Source organism: Python bivittatus, unplaced genomic scaffold (genome assembly GCF_059951505.1).
Source record: "Python bivittatus isolate LINGU-HERP-01145 unplaced genomic scaffold, Pbiv_v1 ctg000190_np1212, whole genome shotgun sequence".
NCBI lineage: Eukaryota > Metazoa > Chordata > Lepidosauria > Squamata > Pythonidae > Python > Python bivittatus.
The window spans coordinates 1,547,188-1,573,802 of NW_028277042.1; the positions used below are offsets into that span (position 1 = coordinate 1,547,188).

General features: G+C 46.4%; 1 protein-coding gene across 1 annotated transcript in view; it reads left to right on the forward strand.

Annotated features, from left to right (window-relative positions):
* Positions 1 to 3,041: 3,041 nt before the first annotated feature.
* Positions 3,042 to 26,615, forward strand: part of ZNRF1 (zinc and ring finger 1) — a 33,139-nt gene continuing 9,565 nt past the window's right edge. The window contains exon 1 of the mRNA XM_007428196.4: positions 3,042 to 3,580. Within this exon, the coding sequence (XP_007428258.3) occupies positions 3,046 to 3,580 (535 nt within the window). The 5' untranslated portion in view covers positions 3,042 to 3,045. The remainder of the gene's footprint in view (positions 3,581 to 26,615) is intronic.

Here is a 26,615-nt window from a genome sequence, read left to right on the forward strand (position 1 = left end):
TTCCATTCCTGATTAGCGCACAATATAACTTTGGTTAAAAGTTTGCAATTGCCACTTCAATTACATCCCACAAGTTAATTGCGCAAAGAATGAGGGGTGTTGTAAATGACTGGTCACCAGGAGCTACATTCCAAGCAGGCATCCCTGGACCTTGGCTTGCAGCCCTTCCCTTTACTCCTAGATAAAATCAGCCTCTTGCAAGCTGGGACACAACTCTCCTTGCTGCCTGCCGGCCCAGCGAGCATCCGAGCCCAAGGAGTTCCTGGGGTTTGTACCATCACATGTTTCAAAGGCTCTTGTGTCTGGAAGAGCACAAGTAAAATGGACAGAGTCCCTTCTCTGCTGCCAGTGATCAGCAGAGCTTTAGCAGAACCCCTTACCTGAATTTGGTGTGAAGGCTTGTGGGGCCCACTGTAAAGGAACTGGTTGAAAAATTATTCTGCTCCAGCTTCCCCTCCAGCCTTTGTTTGTTTGTTGTTGATGTTGTCGTTTTTTGCAATCCCAGACCATACTGTCAAGATTTGACTTGGCAGCAAACCATCAAAATGGGCAAGTGTGATTTTTCTGGGTTGTGTTTTTAAAGATGCAAAGGAATTACATTGGGTGAATTAACTTCAATATGGCACCCTTGCTTCTTACACTAATCTGCTGAAAAACCTAGAAAAGGACAACATTCTCTTATTGCAGAAGTAGGGAATGATGGCCACATGTCCAGATGATGCAAAATACAAAATAGAATGCAAAGGATCTGGAGCCAAATCAGGATTCATTATACATAAATGGCTTCCTCTTTAAACACTCTTGGGCAAGGGAAGACACCCCTTTATGTGTTACTCATCAGGAGGCAACACATCTCAATTTTAATGTATAAAACAGTGTTGTCCAAACTTGGCCACTTTAAGATGAGTGGACTTCAACTCCCAGAATTCCCTAGCCAACTCCCAGAATTCCCCAGTCCACTCATCTTAAAGTGGCCAAGTTTGGACAACACTGGAAAGAATAAAACACCAGTTTATTGTATTTGGTTGCATGTTGAACACTAGCAAGGAAAAAAAAAATGTAACAGACACACTAGGGTTTGATTTATAAAACACAGGGTTTTTCCCCATCCTTACTTCCATCCAGTTTAGACCACATGAGCAAAAGTGCAATCCCAGTGCAAGAGCAACTCCAAACAGAGATGTGCTAAACTCTGGAAGTTTTTCAGGATGTGATCAAGTAACTTAGGAATCGTGGGTTCTTGTTCCGTTTTTGCGTGCTGGTGAGTTTCATGCGCCAATCGATTATGCCCACTTCTTTGGGCTGCCTTAATTTCCCCCACCCCCATGGGTTAGGGTTCTCGACTGATGGTTGACGGTTACCTCTGGAACGTACGTACCCATGTGGTGATCACAACAAGGATCGTGTACCGATTATATCCGTAGTGGGCAAACCTTTTTGGATATGAGATTTCAACACTAGTGGTGGGCAAACACCGCTACAAGAGCCGATTCATATTTTGTGCCAAGTCATAATATTTGTTAACCATGGTTTATTAAACTACAAATAGTAGTAGTCACAGTAAGCTATAAATCAGTAGATACATAAGCTATCGTGATGGGATTCATAAATCATGCTAGCCACAGATCAGAAAACCAGACTGGGGGCCTCACTTGTAATTATGGTTTGTTCTCTTTCCAGCCAGCTATCTCCTGATGTTAGCTAGAATTACCTGGATTGTGAAGATAAAATAAAATGTGAGATGAAGAAATATTGTTCTTCACAGCAAAAAAGGTAGGCTATAAATGTGCTAAAAACATACATGTAATATAATGTAGCTGTTTTACAAGGTTATTTGATACATCTTGGTCCAAAAGTAAGTTTCACCATGTTCTCTCCAGCTGATGCGTCTTGTGATGGAGGCTGTGTTGGAGACCGGATGGCACAACATGCTAACCCATTTAGCCTGCATCCCCCCAAAACAGGCCCTGTTTCCACGAGTACAAGCCAGGACGTGCAGCCCCTCCAGTGACCAGGCAAACCTTCTGCTCCAGGGTCCAGCCCCTGTAAGCTATCTGGGGCTCTGACGTTTGGCACTGAAGCAGGGCAGGGACATAGCCTTGGGCACCTGCGGCGGCGGCGGCGGCGGCAGAAAGTTCAGGAGCGCCGCTCCTACTCCGGAGCGTTAACGGAAAAGCCGAGAGATCGTCGGTTAAGGCCCAACCCCGCCTCTGTTCCACAGCTGGCGCCCGCCTTGGCACCACCTCCCGCAGCCCGTTGGCTGGGGAGCCAGGCGAGCTCGGTTGGCAGCGCCGGGCCGGGCTTCCCGGCGTTTCTCCAGCGCGGTGCGCGGCGCTCCGGCAAGCCCGGTCTGCGGGCAGGGGCGCCCCCGCTCTCGGCCGGGGCAGGCGTGCCCACCCCACCCCACCGAGCCGCCGCCGCCCGCTCAGCCCTCGCCTCCATCCCGCGGCGGCGGCGGCGGGGGGAGGAGACGGAGAAGCCGTGGCGCAGGCGCTCTGCGCGGCTCTATTGTCTCGGCTCCGGGAGCCCTCGGGAAGCCCGGCTGGGGACGGCCGGAGACGCGCGGGCGCGACCCGGGCGGCGGGACGCCGAGGCTGCCAGACGCGCCGGAGACCCCTCGCCGCCGCACCAACACCACCAGCGGCAGCTGCAGCAGCGGCGGCGGCCCCGCGGCCGGACGGAGCGCGCCTGGACCGAGCGAGCGGCGGCGGAGCTGCCTGGCCGGAGGCCGATCGCGTCTGGCCGGCGCGCGCCGCTTGCATGCGGAGCGGCACTAGGAGATCCGCGCGCCGCCGCCGCCGCTGCCTTCCGTAGGGCGGGACTCCCTGCTCCCCCCGCCGTGGATGAGCCCGGGAGGCGCGGCGGGCCGCCCGTTGGGGCGCGGCGGCGGCTGCGGCGGCTGCGGCTCGGAGGGCCGGGGGAGGCGGAGAGGCGGAGCGGGGCCGCCGCCGCTGGCCGCGAGACGATGCCCAGCGCCGGGGGTGGCCTGAGCGCCTAGTGGCCCTCGGCTCGCCTCGGCTCGGCTCGCCTCGGCGGCTCCACGGCATGGGTGGCAAGCAGAGCACGGCGGGCGCCACGGCCGCGGGGCGCTCGCGCGGCGGCCCCTTGGCCGGGGTGGCCAGCGACGACAGCGCGGTGCCGCCGCCCGGGGGAGCCCCCCACTTCGGGCACTACCGCGGCGCGGGCGGCGGTGGCGGAGGCGGCGGCGGCGGCGGTAGCTCCGCGATGGGGCTGCGCAGCCGCTCCGTCAGCTCCGTGGCCGGCGTGGGCGTGGGGATCGGCGGCATGGAGCCGGCCGGCGCCGGCAGCGTCCCCTTCGGTCTCTACGCGGCGGCAGCGGCGGCTTCGGCGGCCACCACGACCGCGGCGGCGGCGGCGGCGGCGGCGGCGGCGGGCGACTCGGAGCGGGGTCCAGGCGGCGGGTCGGGCGCGGACTCCACCCCTTACGCCCATGGCAACGGTTACCAGGAGACGGGAGGCGGTCACCACAGAGACGGGATGCTGTACCTGGGCTCCAGGGCCTCGCTGGCCGATGCACTACCTCTGCACCTCGGACCCCGGTGGTTCAGTTCGCACAGCGGTGAGTAGCCTGCCTCGCGGGACCTTGGGCGGTGCGGTGCGTGCGCTCTTGGGCATGCGGCTTCTGGAGGCTGCTGCTAAAGTCCAGTTACAAAGCCGCTTCCAATCAGGAGCCAAGCACTGCATGCCATGCCCTTAGGGCAGCTGGGGAAGGAATGCACCTTGAAATTTCAGGAGGCAGGTAAAATTAGTTATCAAGTTGCAACGTTGTGGTTAAAAGGACCTAGCAGCTGCATTCACACATGCCAAGTTTGGTTATTGTTAATCTGGGTCAGGCTTCTGTGTGTGCCTGGTATAGCAAGTTGGGTTAATCCAGCTGCTTTGGTTGTTCAGGGCATTGTGTAAGTCCAGAAAATGGGTAAATACAGTAACCAATTACAGTAAACCTACGTTAAGCCAGCAGTCATGTTCTGTAAGAGTCCTTCTGGGATTCAGAGACTTTATTATAAAACCATGTACTGGGAACTGGTTTATTAATAGATTTTCTTTTTCCTGCTAAGCAAGTGAGGAAGTGCTCACTCTAGAAACTGTCCAGAGCCCCAGATGCATTTGGGTTAAGCCTGACACAACACTGCTCTCCATAAACAGACGGGGTAGCATTTTTGCCTTGTTTATTTCTCTGGTACATGAAACCAGAGATCTTTGCCACTCTTCAGAGAATATTGTGCTCTTGAAGCGACATTCCAGCTAGGGTTGAACTATAAGCCAGGCTAAAATGGGGTGGTGGTGGTGACATGGTATGTTGTGTGTATGGTTAGTTTCTGGTTATGTGTGATGTGTGAATGTAGGCAGTTGGAGCAAACTGCAGGTAGAGTGTTAGGCAAATAGCGCCCTTGTCCTCCCAGGCAAGGTTAGCTGGGGAAAAAGTAACAAAGGAGCAGGAATGGAGTGCGGGGGGAAAACTTTGCCAGCTGCTATCGAATACCTGGGGCAGCTTGATCTGTTAGATCAGGCCTGAAGCCTCCCTGGCTGCGTTTTCTTTGCTTAATGTTGTATTTTGCTTGAGTTGTTTCTTAGAGGGATCTTTCTTCCAGAAGCACCACGGTTGTTCTCCTAGGCATCTTTCCTGCTCCCTTTTTAGTACAGGGGTGAGAAACCAGTCCCATTCTTAAGATTCCTGCACTGTAGTCTCTGTACTCCTTACCATTGGCCATGCCAGCTTGAACTGCAGGAAACTATAATGTAGCAGCTTTTGAAGGCACCACTTCCTCACTGCTGCTTTTGTTAAAGCCAGAAAGATAACACAAAAGTCCCTTACCCATTAGTCTGTAATCGAGGGGTGGATAAAAACTCTCTAATCACCCTCTCTAGTTTGGGTTCCTTCCAGGCATGTAGACTTCAAAACTCCCAGAATTCTCATTAGTGGCCCTGCTGGGGAATTCTGGGAGTTGAAATCCACACATATGGAAGGTATCTGGGTGGGAGAAGGCTGATCTATGCTATGCTTACTGGAAAAAAGATTCAGAGCCATTGGATATATCCAGCAGGGCTCTTCCTAAATTATGTTATCTGATAGCTGGGTTTATAATGATCTCTTCATTAGCTGTAGCTTTCGGAATGTCATTTGCTTTCCAAATTCCTGAGTCCACCTGGGCACCTAATAACGTAGGCAGAAGGAGATGGAAGCTGGTAGGTAAATAACTTTGAAGCAGTTTGGGAAAATTGTATTAGAGTGTAACATTGATGTAAAAGAATTCAGAATGAGGTCAGATTGGTTGTCCTACATCCCATGGAAAGTATTATGGGTTTTAGGGTTTTTTTTTTCTAATGAGAGAATGAAAAAGGTTAATACTGTGCCTGGAACATCACATTGGCTTCCAGGAAGCCTGCTTGTTTCTGAGAAAAAACAGAGGGGTTTCCCCAGCAGACTCATCAAGAGGAAGCTAACAGAAGAAATTATTTAAGGCAGGGAATGGGATAAGGTCTGTGGTAGTCAGTTCCTAGGATTGACTGTGGGGTGTGCCCCCACAGAAGTGTGTCTGGAAATGCTGCCAGGAATCTCCATCCACTGTGTTGCAGGAAGAAGCATGCACAAATTAAGCAGTATCTCAAAGCAAGGCAATTTGTAACTAGGTTTTGGCAGGAAGTGGAAGAAATAACTTTCTTCTTGCCAGCTGATTATACTTCCCTTATCTACCTGATACTTGCTTAATTGATTAAAATTTCAATTACACTAGATTATATCAGCAAATTTGATATACCTCATCTCCTTCCAAACTTATCTCCTGTTCTACTCAGTAGAAGTACCATGGTTCTGTTTTGCTTTCAGTTCTGTGTCTTACAAGAATTGCATTGACTGCATTGAGTTAAAGATGCGAAATTGCTCTGCAATCTAATTTCTTTGTACTCCTTGGTAGAGATTTCTGTATTTTGTTTTTGCTCAGCTTTCTTTTTTATTTAGTTTGGGGTGGATGGAGTATAATCTCTCATGTCAGTTTGATTCAATTTAGCTTTGATGATTCAGTACATTGAAATGATTTATCACATCAAACTATCCAAGCCAGTTGATGCAAAGGTTTTCTGCACAGATGCAAAATCCGTTTTGTCCAATTCAGTTGGACTTTCATCTTGACCCAAGTCATAAGTCTGAATCAACAGTTTGAAACAGACAGATCTGGATGTTTAAATTTTTGACAGTTCTAATTCAGTTTGATTAATTGATTGCATTTTCAAATTAATTTTATAAACATATTGGACCAAATTTTTACAAATAAATCCAGTTAGCTATTCTTCAGTCTCTTAATATCAGTTTTACCTACCATGTTGAAGAGCTGTTTTATGTTCTGAAATTTTGAATTGTGTTCCAGCTGCATTGCATCCCTGGTTTGCGTTTCACTGACTCCCACCTACATAGGAGCTGCATTGCTACCATAACTTTGACTCAAAATGATACACCACTTCAGTATAGATTGGTGCATTTTTGAGGCTAATTTTCTCCAAACTAAATACCAAAGACAAATCCTGTATGGTTTGCAAAATCATTGTTTACTGATGTGATGCCTTCTCCACTTGACACCGTGATGGTGACTCTGGTAGTACTAATTAAAAATCCATGTCTTCAGTGTCCAGATAATTAGGTTAATCATGCAATTAATACATTCCATCAGCCTCCATTTCTCTGAACAGCTGGAGGTTTGCCTGCTTGGCACTCCCTGTGTTGCAACCCTCTAGATGTCTTCTTGGAGAGAGGACTTTTTTTTTCTCCAAGGGGAAGAGAAAGAGGGCTGTGAAGGTCACAGCACAAGTGATCAGAACTCCCGATATTGCTTGTCTAGCGCTTTGGCACAGGCGCTTGTCTGTAGGTTCTTAAAGAATAAGCCAGTGTTTGTGAAAAAATGAAGGCTTCCTTCACTTGCTGTTTAATTGCAAGCAAATGTACATGGCCTGAGGTGGCATTTGGCCAGGTTGGCCTCCATGAATCTCGTTACTGACCTCCCCTAATGTTGGTCTGCTAAATTCCTTTCTTGTCTGGAAGCTTAGATGAGACCCTCCGGACCAGGGTGATTGCAGGGGTATAGTCAAAAAGTCAAGATGGCAGCCATGATGGTCCCCTCCTTGACTTCAGCACTTTAAAGCCCAAGCTTGAACATCTGGAAAGAGGCTTAGCAGGTTTGCTCACTCCGGTTTTTTTTTTTTCTTTTTAGCTGCTTAAGGAGCTATAGAATGATGGTATTGCAACCACCTTGAGAACTTCCACACTCACTCTTGCAAATAAACGTAGCCTGCAGATTAATATTTAACAGTCTATGCATACCTAGTTTTAGTTTTTGGGACCAGAGGGAAAGAAAACCCAAATTCTGCTAAGCTTCCAAAGAAATCTCTTACTCACTTGAACTTTGGCAGATTGCTATTTATAAGGCAGCCTAAAGTGTCTCCCATAGGTTCACCGTTATTACTAAGATGGAAGTTGAGCAGAGGTGTGAGTTCAGCCTGTTTTTAGCAATGTTGGCTGTTGCTGTGCAGAAGCTACTGGCTGCTAGGCCTTCTCGTCTGTCCTCATCTGCAGCATGTTGGAGAAGGCCACTCTGTCACTCCCTGCATGTGCTTCTCTGGACCAGCATTCAGTGCTCTTGCGCAACAGCCCCTTGACATTTGTGGGCTTCAAGAACCCCTTGCTGGGAATTTCTTGAGCAGTCCCTCCAGCTGGGCCAACATCTGTTTGCTGTGAGCCAAAGACCTTTTCCTTGGAAGTCTCACAGCAGTGAGGAGGAATAAGCAATAATAAGGAAACAGTAGTTTTTCTGTTTCTTTTTTATCTCACAAAAGTGGCTCAATATGTGGGACGTGGGGGATCTTTGGGGTAGCAGTTTGCTTTTCTTTCCAGTGGGTCATAAGGTACAGTGCATGTTATTTGTTGTTTTAAAGACCATCTCCACAAATATCTGCCATATTGAGCTGATTCAGGCCCAGTTGTTATTTGGATGGGAGCCCATCAGGGAGTCCCAGAGCTACAGGCTAGATGGGGAAGTCAAAACACCAATCCTAGAAGGAAACAGCAAGCCACTTCCGTGCCACATCTGTGCCAGCAGTATAGCATAGATGTGTCCGTGTTGCCGTTAGGAGTCAAATTCAGTTTGAGAGAACCTTTATCTTAATTGTGTGTGCCTTGCAATTTCAGGGGATTGGGATTACGTTGATGGCTTTATCTCATCTGCCTGAGAATCAGAAGAGCAAGGCTGGCAGCAGTTTTCACAGACTGTATGCTAAACGATCCCGTAGAATCCCACAGTCAGAAAGGATCACTTAGGCCATCCTCTCCACCAGCCCATGCTAGCGAGATGATGGTAGGCCCAAAGATGGAAAGACTGGGCATTATCTGCAATGGGGGAGTGGTTGGTGAAGATGATGGAACTTTCTGAGATGGCCACATTGACTTCTTTGATTAGAGAAAAGACAATATCTACGTTTATCACAGACTGGAAACCCCTTATGGACTTTTTGTGTAAAACAGAAAAAAATGAACTTATGATCGATCTATGGTTTTGATGATCAGATAGGATAGTTTATAGAAAGAAGAGCATCACAGTGTGACTTTAGAGCAAGGGGTAAATCTCCAATTGTACCTTTCACTGCTGTAAAGAAGACCGGAAGCCACTTCTTTGTACCTTTTTTCTTTCTTTTCTATTTTTCTTCTACCTTTAGAAGCACTTTGGCTTTCTCTTTTATTTCTTCCTTTTTCTTTTTCCCTTTTTACTTTATTTTAGTTTGTATTAATTTTTACTCTTGTTTCTTAAAACTTTCAATAAAATCATTTAGAAAAAAACACATGCAGCGGCTAAAAGGACAGAGCATTTGAGCCAAGGGCATGGAAGAACTCTGCCCTATTATTGAATGGTGCCGTTGTTTATGCAAAGAAAGAGATGCAGATTCAGAGGATGGTTTGAAAGCAACTAGATTGACGCTAAGTCAGCCTGCATCTGATGAGATAATCTGATAGCCCCACATAGGCGGTTGTGAGCTTTGTAGAAGAAAAGTAGGATAGAAATAACTCGTTGCTGGATATCAAAATAGTCGATATGGTTTGAATTTTATATAGAAGGTCTGGTTTGTTGAAAAGAATAGTTTGTTCCCAGCAAATCCAAAGAAGGATCAGGGCTGGTGAACTAGACTTGAATTACGGATAAACCTGATGCGACCATGCACTTTCTTGTTTTGAGAAGTGGCGTGCAGTATTGGTTGCAGAAGGTAGCTGGTATCACCCAGCAGGAGGGGCCGTGCATTCAGCATGTATGCTCTGCAGGAAACAGCAGATGTGTGTATGGTTGAAGGCTTCTTTCTGGAGAGGAAGTGGGCAGGCTGCCAGAGGTGGTTACCTGTTTGTTCCAGCTTGTGAAATGCAGCTGGATGTTTCTCTGATCTGCTGTTAATTCTGCAAATCCTCCTTGCTGTTTTCTTTTTAAGAAATTCACAACCCTCCATTTGGGTAGGTAGGCTTCATGTAAAGCCTGGGACCCGTCATGGAGAAGAAAGGGGACTTCTTTCAAAAGATGCCATTTTGCTATTTGCATAAAAAATATCTGTTTATTCTAGCATAAACAGCCTATGACAAAGGTCCAGGGTTGTTTGTGACTCCTGAAAACTTTGGGTGTAACTCGCTGTGACTTTCCAGTTGCTGCCAAATTGTAGTTTTAATGCAGCAGAACTGGAGAATAACGTTATTGACTATTTTAACTGTACATAAACATGTAGTAAGGTTTTAGTGTTTGTCTAGTGACCCCACCTACTACTTTGGGCCTGTTAATGGTTAAATGCAGAACACATCACAAAACCATTTTGCTCATCCTTCTCCGTGCCTGACCCATGGAGAGCTTTACTTTGGGGTAAAGCTTCACTTCTGCTATCCAGGTGTGTGAAGCCCTAAAAAGGCAATGAACTGAGAACAAATCTGAATGGAAAAAAATATTTGGAACTTGGGAGACAATTGTAGTTTGACCTGCTGAATAACATACTGAAAGTCCTAAAGTATCTTAGTTGGTGCACAGCAGACATCCCAATTTGGCTGGGGAGGGGGGGAGGAATCCTGCTGTTTTGTGAATTCAGAAAATTCCCTGTGTCCTTTACTGCCTTGATTTCTATGGACTCTGATTCGGGTGTCTGAGCAGCTTTTTTTGAGGGAGGTAGAATAAAAGGGTAAATTTAATCACTGGTGAACATGATTTTGTGTGTTTATCATCTTTGCCGTGTAAGGGGATTTCTTTATCTACCAAGATGGTCAGTTTCCACCAAGATGGTTCAGTTTCTACCCACTAATAAACAGGAACTTTTGGGGATGATGGGGACTTATTTTTAGAGGAGATCATGTGATCCCCTGGGGTTCAGGAAGTCCTCGTCTTGTCCGCATTACTTCCATTTGTTCAAAAGATTTATCTATGTATTTTAGGGCAGAACACAAAACTCTAGGAATTTAGGCACAGATGTGACAGTAAGGAAACAATGTGTAAACTGCACTTTCGGTTAAGAGAAATCTGACTATTTAATCTTGTGGAATAACTGGAAGAGATGCAGACTGTCAGTGTTGCATAGACTAGGTTACTTAAATATCTTACTTACAAACCTCATGTTTCTATTTGCCAAACATAGTAACCTTGGTGAGCTTTGTAGTTTAGTGTGTTGTGCAGACACAGCTTGCTTAATTACTGTACTTTATGGGTTGGACTATGGTGCAAATCCAGGAAATGGATGAATTCAGTAACCAGTATAGCTGAGTGGCCTGAACCCAGCCCGTGATGTTGGATTTCAGTGGTGGAAAGTCAGGGCAGCAAAACCTTTTCAGCTGGAGAGAGAAGGAGGCATTTGTGGATAAGGCAGTAGACCCAGCCTTTCCTCACTCCAACCAACGGTTTACCATCTCACTAAACAGCAAAGGGGAGTTAGTTTGTTTACTTAGTAAACTGAGAAGGCCACCCAACTGCATAAGACTCTGAAGCACCACGTATCTCCAGAGAAAGCTATTCCTCAAACAGATAAAATCCTATTAGGACTCAGCACCTACCCTACCCCAAGGCCACATTTTTAGGGCCTTCTTGAATATCATCAGGGCGGGATCTCTGGGCGGATGCTGTTCCAGAGGGCACGCTTCCTGGGTTCCCATAGATGACATTGCTTAATCAAAGGGACCTGGCGTGTGGCCAGCCTGCCACATATCCATTCATATAGGATGGATAAATATTGTTGGAGAGAGGGGGACTCTCAAATAACCAGGCCCCATGCCATGAAGGGTTTTATAGGTGGTAACCAGCACCTTGAATTGCACCCAGAAGCCCACTGGTAGCTAGTACTGCTCATAAAGCAGTCGTGTCACACAGGCATACTAAGGCGTGCCCACCGTCGCTCCTGCCGCTGCGTTCTAGACCAGCTGTAGCTTGTAAGTGATCTTCAAGGACAGCCCCATGTAGAGTGCAGTGCAAATAGATAAAAGTTGTATCTTGCCTTGTTTGCTAGCTAGTATCGTGGCTTACACCACATTTAGTTTAATTTGGATTTTTACCCAGAGCAGAGGCACGGCCTAAATAGCCCTTTCCAATGCTGATATATCAAACAGCAAAGTGTTCTTGATACGTATTTTTTTTACAAGTTTGTTTATTAATGTTTTACAAAAAAGCCAACACAGAAATGGGAAAAAGACCAAGAAAAAAGTAGTAATTAAATAAAAAGAAACAAATGACAAAAAGGGACTGCAAACTGTATGTGTGTGTGTATATATATATATTTATTAAACAAATTTAGATAGCCACCTGTCTACTAAAAGGAATATATCATGTATCCATCAAATATTAAACAATATTTAAAAGTTTCTAAATGAAAGAGAATACATTCTCATAACATGTCATGAAATCTATGCCAAAGAAGCCCCCATTGCATCATTTTTCACGCAGTAGATAAAATTGCCTTTTCAAAATCAGATAAATTACACACCTCTTGAATCCACTCCTTATAGTAGTTTGACTTTTCCAATTTCTCCAAGTAATTCTTTTAGCAATACCCTACACCCGGTATAATCGCAATTCCTCAAAACTAGTCAGATTCCAAAATTTGGGAATATAATTTAGCATAATATTAATGTCTAAAAGATTTAGATTTTTTTTAAAGAGTAAAAGATTGCCCCATAAATCGACACCTTGATGTGTAATCCTGAAAATGTATGCAAGCAATCCATGCATGGCGTGTGCTTCTTCGCAATCCCTGCAGTTGTTAACTCACACTTTTCTGTCTCAGACACTGGTAAAAATTGATAAGGAGAAGGTTGGCATGATATTGCACGGCTAGGTCATGGTCAGCTCAGAAGAAGGAAGAGCTGGAAGACATCACTGGTAGGCGTTGCTGTTAATGAAATGGCATCCAGGGATAACCAGTCCTGCTTTGCCTTCAAGCATGAACTGCAGAGTGTGCTTCCTGACTCCTCCATCATAGTTTAACACGCCTAGAACGTAATAGGTTGGCAAAAGTTGAAATGCATCAGTAGGCTCAGAGAATCACAAATTTAAAAATAATGTTTGCAAATCAGAAAAAAAAATGCCAAGGTTACCTTTGAAATATACAGGTTAAAGTTCAGGCAGCATTTGAAAGAAAAACATGGATTTGTAGGTTTCAGAATCCTCAGCCTTCGGATGTTGGTGTTCAGAGAGTTTAACTATTTCAAATTGACTTCCATATTGTAGACATGCAGATCTTGGCAGGGGTCCCACAGGACACATCCCAGATTGCGTCCTTTTCACAATTCCAGAAGGCTTAAAGATGCCATTCTTTAAATTGGTTGGAAATCCAGCACCAGACCGGGGTGGTGGCTGGTGATTGTTCAGTTGCATCTTTTCACAGCTCAAGATTACAGGCTGATCGCTCCTGGACAGCGCTGGACTCCAAAACAAACAAGCAATGAAAAATTATTATCTGGTGTGTGGCAATCCTGCAGCTTCCTTTGTTTCTCACCATAGCCTTCAAGCTGTTCTTACAAGCCAGTTTACAAGTTTGATTATTCATTCCCCGCGAAGACTCTGAGATGTGACAGGTCTTTGGTGCCGCTGCCTTTCTCAAACTGGATGTTTGAGCTCCAAAATACACATGATTTTGCTCCTCTCCCTCCCTGTTCTCAACGCAGTGAGGTTGGATTCTAATTGTTGCTGTGAACAGCTAAAGCAGTTGTAGAAGAAAAGCATCTCAAAGCCTCGCGGGTTGTTTCCAACACAGTTTGGATTTTTGTTCTGGGTCATATTGTGTTGGTTAGTTTAGATTGGGGAGAATTAAGTACAAAAGATACCTTTTAAATTCTGTGAGGGACTTGCATCTTTCTGGATCAAAGAAGGGTAAAAAACCTTGTCATTAACTTCCAACAGAATCCAGTGGTGCTCCGGGGTCTCTAAAAACATGGGAGCTGTGAGCAGTGGGGTTCAACCTTGACTCCAGTTGATTTATGCCAGCCTTCCTCAACTTGGCATCCTCCAGACACATGGAGGCTACAAGTTTCAGAATCCTTCAGCCACTCCAGGGAGCTGCAGGCCCAACTTATCTGAAGGGTGCCAAACTGGGGAAAGCTAATTTTAGCATGGGAAGATGGTGGTCAGTAACCTAGGAATGCTGCAGCCTTGCTGAGCCAACACAAGAAGGAAGAGCTGGTTGGGATGCAGTCGTTGGTCCTGCAGTCCTGGCACCAGTATAGGGAAAGCTGATTGCTGGCGACAGGAGGTGTTCTCATTCTGCATCATATCACATTATGCCACGCTGAAGCAGAAGTGGGGGGGAAATCTGTGTGGTTAGCTTTCCACACAGAAGGAAATCATATATCTGCTGACATCACACAGCTGATCCCAGCTATTTTAGAGGTGTGATCCTCTGTGCGCACACAGGCACGCTTTCATATGTCCTGGTGTCTATCTTAGTGTGCAAGAGACAGAGAAACAAGGAGGAAGTAAGCTGAGAAGGATTCCTGTCTGCCAGCATTCCCAATGCATCCTTGACTTCCCCAACTCATTTTTAAAGATTTGTAATACACCTGGGTATCAGGATGAAGCTAGCCCTTCCCCTTCTCTTCCACCCCATTGACACGCACCCAGAGTTACAAGCATTCATGGATAATTAAGAGCTGAGAAGAGACTTAGTGGTGGTACTAAAGGTGATCAGTTGGTTTCTGGGTACAGTTTAAAATGCTGAGTTCACCTATAAAGCTCTGTATGGGTTGGCAGGACTAGCCTGGATCAGCCCGACCTGTTAGGTCATCTAAAGAAAAACTGATCTTAGTGCCAGGAAGTCTAAGGAGCTGAAGCACCCGTCCCCCAAAACAGTCTCCCAGCGAAGATCAGACTGGGTCCATCCATGATGGCATTCATGGGGATGCTGAAAACCAAACTCTTCTAGACGATGTTTGAACTAGCTAGGGAGTTTGTTTATTTTTACCTTATTGTTACTTCTTACTGTTATTTTTATCTTGGTTTACTTGGATAATATGGTTTATTTTATTTTGTTTTAAATTGTTTACCATATTTTAAGACTTACAGTGAATGTTTTTACATTTCTATATCATCTAAATTGCCACTTTGCTTGGCTGCAATGGGATAGCAATTGAATGAATATGCATGCGCGCGCACACACACACAACACACACATAAAATAGGTAGAGTGGAATTCCAAAATAGGTCCACAGGATTGATGAAGTTTGCAACTTGGACATAAAGCATTCAGATAGAAATGTATTCTGTTGCATAAAGCCACTGTGAGATGAAATGGGAAAGAGGCGGATGGTTCAAGTGGGTAGGGAGAATGGGAGCGAAGCCACCATTCAGCCTGCGAGGATTACTTTGGCCAGCAAGACTTAAACTTGGGTGGCCAATGTTCCATTATGCTCCATTATTTGTTTCCCTGGCTTGAGTGAAGAAGGCATATTCTGTTCTCTTCCCTACCCTGGCCAGAAATTCTGGGAGTGGTACTCCCAGTCCAGCTGTAGAACATGTGGCAGGTGAAAACAGTCCTAATTCCTTCTCCCAACCCTGCCCCAGTGTGAGCTTCCAGAAGACATCTGGCCAGTACCTTTTCAAGGGTGGAAAGAGGAAATGAATACAGAACTAGAAATATTTTTTTTAAAGGACAAGCTTGGCACCCTGATTGTCTTTTGCTAGAACAAAAGGCACTGGAGAAGAGACTCTCCCCTTGAAAATAGGGGGAGTCTGAAACACAAGGGACACCTTCCCCCACTCCCCAAAAGACACCAGTGCAGTCTGGGAAAAAGAGCAGCATGGAGGTGGGCTTCCAAAAGGAATTTATGGTCTCTCAAAATTCAGGAGTGGGGATGGGTGGTGTTAAGCTGCAAACTGGAAACACCCAATCCAGCTTGAGATGAATTCACTTGTTTGGGTGAACGTTGTCAGTACTGTACAGCTGATACTGTAGTTGACAAGAAAGATACTGCATCTCAGAGCCAAGGAAAAGAAGCTTGCAGAAAAGCCATTTGTTTTGAAAATGCTCCCAGGCATAAATAATTTTTAAATTAATTTTTGGTTTATAGAGGGTGTTCAAAATAACACATGCATGAACCCCTCTACTCCACTCAGAAGCCTGTGTTCCTGGCATGACACTAAGTCTGTTAATGTGTTAATGTATTAAATATTGACTTTTTTGGGCACCAACCAGTTACAGTTTAAAAAAAGGATAAACTCCATGGGATTAGTTTAATAAAGCCGTGCTGATTTCTCCGAATCTCACTGTGCTTGATAAGCCATTTGTTCTAGTGAGCGTTTTTTGCTTTTCTCGATGGACAAGTCTATAATTTCCTTGATCGTTCTCCTCCTGAATGGTCTAAAAGTAGACAGTAATGGTTTGGGTTAAACAAGGAGCAGATGAAGCAATCACTCTGCAGGGTTTCTGACCCAGGAGGCCTGCACTGTAATTAAAAAGTACTGTAAAGGTGTGGAAAAGCAGAGGGCAGGAATCGTAAAGGGTGTGTTACTGGCAAACAGAGGCAAAATGCATTCATAGCCCTGGAGCAATCACCGTCTTGTTTCTTTGAAAATCCTTATATCCTATCTTCCCCTTGCATTCCAAAGTGACTAATATGCAGGCCGTTAGAGCTGCATCAGAAACGAACCAATCGGAGACGATAATAATTAGTCAGCAGGTAAGAACTGTTAAAAAGAACAGCCACACCAGAAGCCTGTGAATGGGGCTCGGAGATGACGCTAAACCCCAAATCCATGTGAACAGAACGTAACTGCTCGGTCCTCTGCCCCTACCCAGTTCACGCAGCCTGCTAAGTCAGCGGCTGGATTCCTGCAAGGCGCTGAGACATAGATTGCTCTCATATGTTGGGAAAACACAAGTGTAGCAATAACAATAATAATTTATGAAATTTGCATGCTGCCCAGCTCTCAAGCAATAGTGTGAGACAAATAACGCCAAGCTGAACAGCCAAGCTGGAGAACATTTTAGCATGGCAATACAGTAGGGAGCAAGGCAAAATCCGGGCAGAGCTGTGTGCCAAATTCTTTTCCAGCTGAAGGAGCTCTGGGAACTGGCAGGCGGGTACCAGAGAGGAAGATGCTGCATAAGCTCCCAGGGGCTTATGAGCTTACCACCAGAGGAACTTTAAAATAAGGCCTGTTGCAAGATTTTAACAACAGGACCTCTGAATAGAGGCATCCGAATGTAATATGTGAAATGCATTCACTGTCTGCCTTAGCAAGTTGCTTCTAAATGTTATAGGTTGCATTCACACTAAGCCCAGTTGAAATTAACGTGACTTAAGCATTCCTTTATACTAAATCTCTCTCTCTCTCTCTCTTTTTTGGTGCCTTCAAGTCAGTTTTTTCTTCTTGGTGACTGCCTGGACAAGTCCCTGCAGTTTTCTTGGCAAGATTTCAGAAGTGGTTTGCCCTGGCCTACTCCTTCCTAGGGCTGAGAGCGAGGGACTGGCCCAGGGCCACCCGGCTGGCTTCATGCCCAAGGCAGGACTAGAACTCAGAGTCTCCCGGTTTCTAGCCTGGTGCCTTAACCACTGCACCAAACTGGCTCTAAAACCTCTTTAAATGTTAATAATACTTCTTGCAAAATATCTCAATCTGAAAGCTACAGCATAACAAACTTCAATAACAATGTTGAAATAATAGTAATACTTTATTAAACTTGCATGCCGCCTGACTCTCAAGCATTGATTTAATGTTTTAACAATGGAATCACGCGTCTCTGACAAGGCCAAGAGAGGAACAGATTGTGTTCCCTCCTTTCTTGAAAAGGAATCCAACGGTTTGAGGCTTCTTTGAAATGCAGGTCAGGGGGCAGGTCTGCCTGCTGGACGTCCAGTTCAGCCACCACCAAGTTTCTCCTGCCTGTCTTTTTCTGTTAAGCTGCCCATCCCACAGGCTGAAAGAGTCACTTGGCACATTGGGGGTTGCTGAAGGGCAGAGGTGGTTGGTTGAGCTGGCAAATGGAGTCGTCATGTCCACCGTTACTTATTTGTAACTCTAGATTTCTAACCCCGAATCTGGGGGTAACCGAACAGACTCGCTGGATTCCCACAAGAAGCTATGCCCAAAGAAGCGAATCGTATTCTGGCGCCATGGGACGACTCGCATGATGCAACTTGCTAAGACAATGGCTGAGCTCCAACAAGATGGCGAACTCCAGCCACCCAGTCCTGCCTGAGCCTGGTCTTCTGTGTTGTGATTTACTGACAGTTCACACTGTCCTGAGAAGGGGTTCTTGCACTGGGTTTAGTTTGTTCCATAAATCCAGCCACTGGGCTTTGGAAAGTCATAATCTGTGGCTGAGCACAGTGTGTGAATCCAGTCAACTGCACCTTTTACAGCAAAGATGGTTTGGACAACTACAATGCAGTGCAATATGGGAACCAAGTCAATCGATTGGTGTCCTGAAGTTATGAACACAGCTGAGCCTTCATTTCTTTGGCAGCTGTTTACCCAAACCCAGAAAGTTGTGGTAAGACTGCCTGTCTGTCTCTGCAGAAAGAGTGATTCCGGGTCGGACGAACTGTCTGCCCAAGATGTCAGCAGAGTCCTTGCAAAGCACAGATTCCCACCTCACAGAATTGCTGCCAACTCTGGTTTCCAGAACCAGGAGCGGCTTTCAGACTCTTCCGTGGAGAGAGGGCTTAACTGGGCACCAGAGGTGGCTGTTCAGACTTCTGCATCAACATTTCGGGTAGAGAAATTGGGCAGAGGATTTCCCCGGATTTCTCCAGGGGAAGGAGAAATTCTCCCACAATTTCTCAAGGGCAAAGTTCCTCCTTAGCAGTGGAGGAATGAAAGGCCAAAGGCGTCCTTCCCGTGCAAGTGGGGCTGCCGACCAGTGGCGAGAGGACGGCTCCCCAGGAGACGGGAGGTGCAAGCATATCTCCTGCTCCCCTCATCACAAAATAGGTGATGGGAAAGAAAATGCTCCAGATGTTAGAGACTGGATTCAAGAGATGTGCTCATTGTCCAGTTTTGAAGTATCTTTCTTATTGCAGAAATGAGCAGCTGGAATGTCACATTGCTATATGTGGATACGGATTTTTTTTTAATGCCATTTTATTATATATTTTCAGCCCTTCAAGGTAGATCAGACTGGGAATCCAATGCCATGTAGGTCAGTACTACTTTTACTGTAAAGCTATAGTAACAGAATCTTGCACGTCTGAACGTGCTCCCCCCCTCTTTATCTTCGTGAGAACTAGGGAGGGTCAAGGCCGTGATGCTTTCTCAAATTACATTTCTGCCCCCAACTCAGCTTTCTTTTATCTGACCATTGTCTTGGTTGCAGCTTTTTCTCCTGTTCCTCAAGGTTATTCCAACTGTCCATTACATATACACGCATGCATACACGCACACATACACACACACGTATACTTTTTCGTTGTTTTGCACTTATCACTTTTACACTGTTTTTATTTTTGCTTGGATAAAAATTAGCTTTTAAACATCGGGGGGGGACCCAATAAATGGGAGGATGCCACATTCCACTCAGGAGAATTTCTCTGCGATCTCCTCCCCTCTGAAAGATCTTTCTTTATTTCAGTTGAAGCCGACGTGGGAGAAAAACATTCAGAAAATGTTCTCTGTGTGCACTAGACTCCGGGGGGCATGTCACAGCCTCCCCCTCGAAGTCTTAGCACTCCTCTCCCCTCTTTCTGGCTCCCTCCTGCTCAGAGGCCAAGGAAAGGTCAGCACTGCCAAGGGGGTGAGGCGTACGGGGCCTCTGATGCATCACAAGGTCACATCTAAATAAGCTCCGCTCGGGCACGCCAAGACCGTGACCCTGGGCGTCTGGCCAGCAGCCCACCTGGGGGTGTCTGTCAAAGCATCGTCCCTCTGCTGGGGGAATCATCGGGCGTGTTGTTGACACGGTGTTTGTCCCCTTATTTTTATCTTGCGGCCGCATCCCTGATAGGGCACGCACTCTCCATTGGAGCGTCTGCCTCAGAGGGACGGTTCCTGGCGGTTTCTCCCCTCGCGCTTCCCCCTCAGAGGGCCAGGATGGTCCTTGGGTGGCTGTCGCGTTTGGCCACCTTTGTGCTCCGAAGAGGTGAGAGCTGGAGTTTCTCGTTCCCTAAAATGAGTTGTGTTGACTGCTCGGTGCGCCTTGCGTGTATCACAGGAGGTGGGGAAGGTATGGAGGACCAGACCGGCCTTTCCTGCGGGAACAGAAATTTACTAATCCCACGCTGCTGTCAGTTTCGTGTCTCCAACTAATCCCGCCATGGTCTCCGGCTGGTACTGGTTGTTCTTTTTTTAAAACATTATTTTTGGCTGCGCAACTGGACTTAGGCATAGACTGAAGTTATAAAAATAGAGGAGGTTTGCTTGGTTGCTGGGCGATGGAGAAGCTTTGCTCCTGGTTGCCCAGGTAAAAGTCTACGCCACCCTGACAAACAGGTCTTCCTTTGCTGTTTGGGCTTGTTTTCAGCGGTTGGGAAGCCCTTTTCACCGTCTGTGATTGCTGCATTGTATGTATTAGCCATTCATTGCGTTAAGCCCAGATGGAACTCCCTTTTCTCTAAGCTGTACTGTCCCCTGGGAAAATTGGCATCCCACCTGGATGAGAGTCCTAAACTAAAACAGGGTCCCAAATAGAAGCCCTCTCTGAAATAACTGCAAATAGAACATATGGGCACTCACTGAATCACTTTCTAAAGTGCCAGCCCTGCCATGCTGCTAAGATAGCCCACTATAGATTTATAGAATTATAGCTATGGAAGCATTTTAGCCTGTCTCTTAAGCGCACACAAAATTCCTGATTTAATTGGCTAAATTGCACTGTCAGTTAGTCAAAGTTTATTTCGTTCAAAGACCAGTATAGGACAAAACAACAAACATTTAACAAATGTTAAAGGGGAGGACCGAATATGAGACACAAGCTAAAGGAGTAATACAGAATATTATTACTGCGATTATTACCAGTGTAAGCTATGTCTCTAGAACTAAGAAAGAGAGAGTTTTTTGTCTAAAACTAAGACATAGAGCTAAAATTCTAAGATAGAGGTAGGATAAAATAAAATGAAATGTCATCTCTATTTAGTGTTGTTCAAAAGTTAGGCACAGTTATACTATACTGAGGGATGGGAATTAGTCAGCCTGAATCTTATCTTACTGGCAGCATAACAGAATTTGGCAACATCCAGAATTTGGCTAAATTGTAGCTGTGTTTCTTTCTTGATCGTACACAGCTTGCTTGCTTGCTTGCTTGCTTGCTTGCTTGCTTGCTTGCTTGCTTGCTTGCTTTCTTTCTTTCTTTCTTTCTTTCTTTCTTTCTTTCTTTCTTTCTTTCTTTCTTTCTTTCTCTCTCTCTCTCTCTCTCTCTCTCTCTCTCTCTCTCTCTCTCTCTCTTCTGCCACCAATTTCACTTTTACATGATTCTAGGCAGCTTACAATGAAATAAATAAAATACATAAAATGCAGAATATAAAAAATAAAAATAAAACGCGTAGCAGCCAGGCATTATCAAGCCATCATTCACGCAGCCAGGAGACAAGCTGTATCCCATCTTTATGTATGACATAGTTGTTGAAGAATGGGTGTCTGAATCATAAGGTTTAAGAAAATGCTGGTAACACCTAAAAATAAACGCCCATTCTTGGCTTAGGGGTATTTATTTCTGTGTTTTGTTGCGGTATTACATGTATATCCCACCTTTTCCCAAGAGTTAAAGGTGGCTTACATGGAGATTGCCCTTTATTTCATATTCCTTCTTGCAATCCTGCAAGGTAGGTTGACTGAGAGGCAGGGAATTGCTCAGAGTCATCCAGTGGGTTTCCATGGTCATGGGTGGACTTGAACCTGGCTCCTCTCTGGCTCCTTTGCACAAGAGCACTAACCTGACGGATTGATAACTGAAGACCGACTTGATCAAGGGGCGAAAGCTTTAAGGAGCAAGCAAAAGACGTATTTATAGTGGTGGGGCATGGAGAGCGCCAGATGTGTCATTATTAATGATAATGCAACATTAAGTAAGGTTGAGTTACTGCATTCTTATATACGGTTTGCACTGGCTTGTCACTGTGGAGGTTTGAAAACTTTACAAATCAGCACTTCCAAAGGTCTGCTATACGGACATGTTCATACAATGGAGAATGACAAAAAACAGGGAGAGGCCGTCTTTACGTTTTTAACCATTGGTAGCGCTTCATTTTTCAAGGAGACATTTTTTTACTTTTCCTGTGATATCTCAAACCAACCTTAATTTGAGCAAAGAGAGCCGGATTTTTCTCAGTTGGGTTCTTCTAGATGGGAAGCCTTTGAGGCCACCAACCAAACGCCATCGTGCAGCTATTCTTGCTGGGGGGGGGGGGGTTGCCGGGGGGGGGAAGAAAAATGTAAAAGCAGCACTGGGAAAGATGGGAAATTACAGATGGGACCTGATATTGTCTAGATTGCCTGCAAAATTCCACAGATGAGGTTCCAAGATAAATTGTTTTGTTTAAAACTACCTTTTGGGACGGAGGTAGAGTCCCTTAGATCAGTGTTTCTCAACCTCAGCAGCTTTAAGATGTGGACTTCAACTCCCAGGATTCCCCAGCCAGCATGCTGGCTGGGGAATTCTGGGAGTTGAAGTCCACACATCTTAAAGTTGCTGTGGTTAAAAAACACACCTTACATCATCCAGCATTTTGAGAAACGTATTTTAAAAGGCCTTTTGACAAGCAGATCCATGGGTCAGCCTACAGATATCCCTTTCCATCCCACCAGTTTGAAGTTTCTTTCAGTGAGGTAGGATTATCTTCCTCATGCAATCGTCTATTTTCCACTTTTTCTCTTCTTATTGCAAAATACCCATTAAAGAAAAGGAGGGAAGAGCAGCACCATAACCTTTGCTCGAGCCCCTTTCCGTCCTGCAGCACGCTGAGCTGGTATCTTTTCCAAATGTAATTGCTGCTGTGTAGGCATACTTAATGAATTTGCATATGACACACAGCCGAGAGAGCGAATGCTTCAGGAGACCAAAGAAGAAATTCAGAATGACCTCCATCTGTTAGAGAAGCGGGCTGAAGATAACAGAATGAAGTCGAACAGAGACAAATACAAAAGCTTTCATTTTTGAAAAGGTAAGGAAGTATCTAGGTAAAGGGAGGAGACCCTAAAAGTGGTACGCCTAGGAAGAGTCCTGGCATTTTCGTTAAATATAAGAACGCGGGGCGGAGTGCCTGCTAAAGGCCAAGTGCAGTTTCCAAATATGAGAAGTAACAGGGCCAGCGTCTTCGGCTTTGGTCAAACCCATCTGTTCTGTTCTGGGCATCAAGAGAAATTCAGACCAACCCAAATAGGTGTTGAGAATGAAATGAGGACGACAAAGGGATGACAGCTGGGAACCAAGTCCCGTGAAGGGAGATTGATGGAATGGTGCATGTTTAGCTTTGAAGAAAAGAGAGCGGACAGGGGGATCCGATAGCGCTCTTCAAATACTGAAAGTGATGCCGTGCAAAAAAAGACCAAGCACGGCTCTCTGTCATCCCAGGATTCAAGGCCCAGAAAGACTTAGTCAGAGCAGTCTTCTCAACCTCAGCAACTTTAAGGTGGGTGGACTTCAACTCCCAGAATTCCCCAGCTAGCAAGCTGGTTAGGGAATTCTGGGACTTGAAGTCCACCCATCTTAAAGTTGCTGAGGTTGAGAAAGACTGAGTTAGAGGAAAACAGATGCTGAGCGAATGTTGAGAAAAACTGGGCTGAAGCCAGAGTAATCTGAGAATAGAACCAGCGACACAAAGACGTCGCCGGTGGGTCTCAGACGGAGTCTGGGCATTTTAATTTGGATTCCTGCACTGACCGGGGAGGTGGGACTTGACGGTCCCCTTAAATTCTGCGAACCTGTGGAGTTTGGAAAATGGAGAAATGTGGCACAGATACTCTGGATAGTATTGCAGGAAGCCGAGGGCGACAGGACGTTGTGTTTTATTGTACGTGTGCCTAGGACCAGCACATGTCACAAGACACCCATTGCCCTGGAAACAGGAAGTCGCCTATATGTTCCTCCTCACAGCTGTGCAGAAAGGGAGGGTAAAGCAATAATAATAATAATAAAGATTCACAATTGTGCCGCTTGGCAGTGTGGCGAAATACATCCTCAACAAGAAGAACAGCCATTGTGTTCCTGCTCGCAAGCCTTGTCACCCCCCCCCCCCCCGCCCCGGTATCAATGTCCAAGGAGAAGGTGTGGAAAATGCTGCAAAGCAGGTTCTGTCGCTGCAAAGCTTCTCCTCCACCGGGGAATTACTCAGCTGGGTTGGGAGAGACACAACCCAGCAGCGTAAGAACCGTCCCTAAAAGTTGCTGGAAGGAAAAGCCCCGATCCAGAAGGGCGAAGGAGCCTCAGGAGGACAGGCTGGCAGCAAGTTCTGTGCGCGAGGGGGGCCTGCGCCACAGTCCCGGCACGAAATGCTCACGCGACGAAATCCTTGCCTGTTTTTGCCACGCAGCTGTGAGAAGCACAACTCTGTCACTGAGCGGTCCTGCTGGGGCACCCGGATTGGCAGGTGCCGAGAAGAGCGTCACGGGGGCACTGCTCTTCCTGTTGTGGGAGCGGGTCGGCAGCTGTTTCCGCATCCGCGGGCTCGGCCGAGAGCGTCCCTCTTCCTGGCCTCGGCCTTGCCACACCTGCAGCTGCGAGTCCGGCCGGCGGCTCTGCCCTCCGCCCGACGAGCTGCCTTTCGCAGCGGTGGAGAGATGCCTGTCCAGGGTTCCCGGCCCGGGATGACGGCTCTCCGGGGAAAGGCGCAGGCGAAGGCCAAGAGGCGCTTGCGAATGAGCAGAAGGCACTTCTGCTTCGGGCGCGGCCCTCTCATTTTCCAGTGGGGCCTTGAATGGGAATGGCTCTGTGCAGATTCCCACTGGCCGCACTGCCTTGCTTATTAAATTTCTGTCCTGCTTTTGAGCACAGGGTGGAGTCCATGGAGCGCTCTCCTCCTGTTTCCCCCACCACAGCAGCCCTGTGAGGTGGGCTGGGCTGAGACGGGAGCTTGTGTGGCTGAGGGGGGACTCGAACATGGGTCTGCCCTGGGGCAGTCACCGCTGTATTGGATGGACTTGCTCATACACAAGTTGGGGCACTGCAACGCCCCACGTTTGTGGCAATGCCCCTGGGGACGCAAGGGAGTTCTGACCAGCAACGGGTGGGACGTTTTCCATCCTTTTTAAAATAAAGCAGATTTTGCCCATAGATTTCCCCCGGTTTCATACAATCGCTAGTAAGCCCCAATAGCTACAGCAGTGTTTAAAAGTTTGCAAACCCTTTTGAATTCCCCACATTTCCGCATAAACGTGACCCAAAACGTGACCTGTTCTCCACACAGTCCTAAAACAAGAGAAGGAGGACCCCATTAAAAAACGAGTCAAAAACATTATACTCGCCCGTTGATTCATTGAGGAAAAAGATCCAAAGCAAGGCACAGCTTGGGATGAAAGGTGGTTTTGCTTTCAGGAACTGGTGTGCCCAATTCAAAAGGGTTCACACACTTTGAACACCACCTTAGGTAGCTTAGGAGGAAAAATCACGCTTCGCCCGACCGAAGTGGAAGTCCTGTGCAGAGTCCTTGAAATGGGGGGATCCCAGTAACCCCTGTGGGGAAAAAAAAGATGACTTGTAAAGGAGATGAGCGTTTGACTACGTACAACACCTGCTTCTTTGTGTCCCTTAGAATGATTACTATATCAGCGTTTTCAGTACCTTCTGATTTGGGTTTGTTTTTATTTGTTTATTTTTCATCGTCAGTTGCCCAATCTCAAAAACCTGAAACGGGGTCGGACTGGGTCAGTACTTGGATGGGAGGCCACTAGTAAATCTCAGGGTTGCAGGCTAGAGTAGGAAATCAGGAAGTTACTCTGGAAGAAACCGGTGACAACCCTTTTTACAGTACTGCCAAGAAAACTGCACAACTTGAACCCCACTTGTCTGCTAGTAAAACAGACTGGCTTTGCCGGTTATTGAGAATAAATGCAGAACCCAAACATGCGGGCATGATAAGGCTAAGGAGCTGTGCCTGTTGTTGGAATAAACGCATTTCCACTTAAGCCATCCGAGGGCCTTAACTGCAGAGGGCGGAAAGCATTTTCTCTCACAGGCAGGTAATTGTTCATGCTTCAATTCTTTGAAATTCTGGCCAGGATTATTCCGACTGGATTGGCTGACATACATGATTTAATACCAGTTTAACAGTGTCTTCAGCGGGAGCTATTGAATGCTCTGTAATTGCATTATAGTTCACACAGGGCGCTAAGCCGTAAAGAGAGGGGAGAAACTTTTGTTGGCTGGCCAACACTTAATATTTTGAGAAGGGTCTGGCCCTGGCCTGGGCCCGTCACAGGTGTGGAAACGGTTCGGCTTTTCTGTTTCATTCCGTTTTCTGGAGGCCGTTGGTACGGCCTGCAAATTCCCTGCGCAAATAAATACTGCAGCTGCGCCCCCTCCCCTCCGCTTCTGTAGCTAGGTATCTCCAGATTGTCTTGCATGGCTTACACAAACTGAGTAATTTTCAACGTGTTGTCTTACATAAGAAGAAAATCCTGCCTCCCGTTGCGCCACCCATGCTGAATTTGCCAGTTCCTAAGAAGGACAACTGCGAGATAACCGGTCCGCTCCCTCCTTCGACTCCTTGAGATTTGGCGGGGCGGCTTGTGGACCTCGTAAGCTTGCATTTGCAAGCATGGGAATTAAACATTTCCTTTTAAAATTAAACGCTTGAAAGGACCTGAATTTTGAAGCCAGTAGAATCCTGCCCTTTATTTTTGCTCCTGTCAGATTGTACCATACAATATTAATCCTCGGGCAAAACGTCATCTCAGATCATGGAAGCGAGGCGGCGTTTAAAACCCTTTCTTGTGTATGCAGTTTTGTAACGCTGAGCTGTTGGAGCCCTCCCTGCCTGCCGTGCTCAACTTTGCAACCGTTTTGTTCCATTTGGAGCAAGTCAGTCCGTGCTTTGGCACGGTGGGAACGGCGATTTGGCTTTGGGAGTCCACGAGATAATCGAGCCACGAAATAACCTTGTAGAAAGTTAATATTCCACAATATTCAGCTGAGGGTACCGTTCCCCCCCAATCTATTTATATGTTTAAAATGTTTGGGCTTAG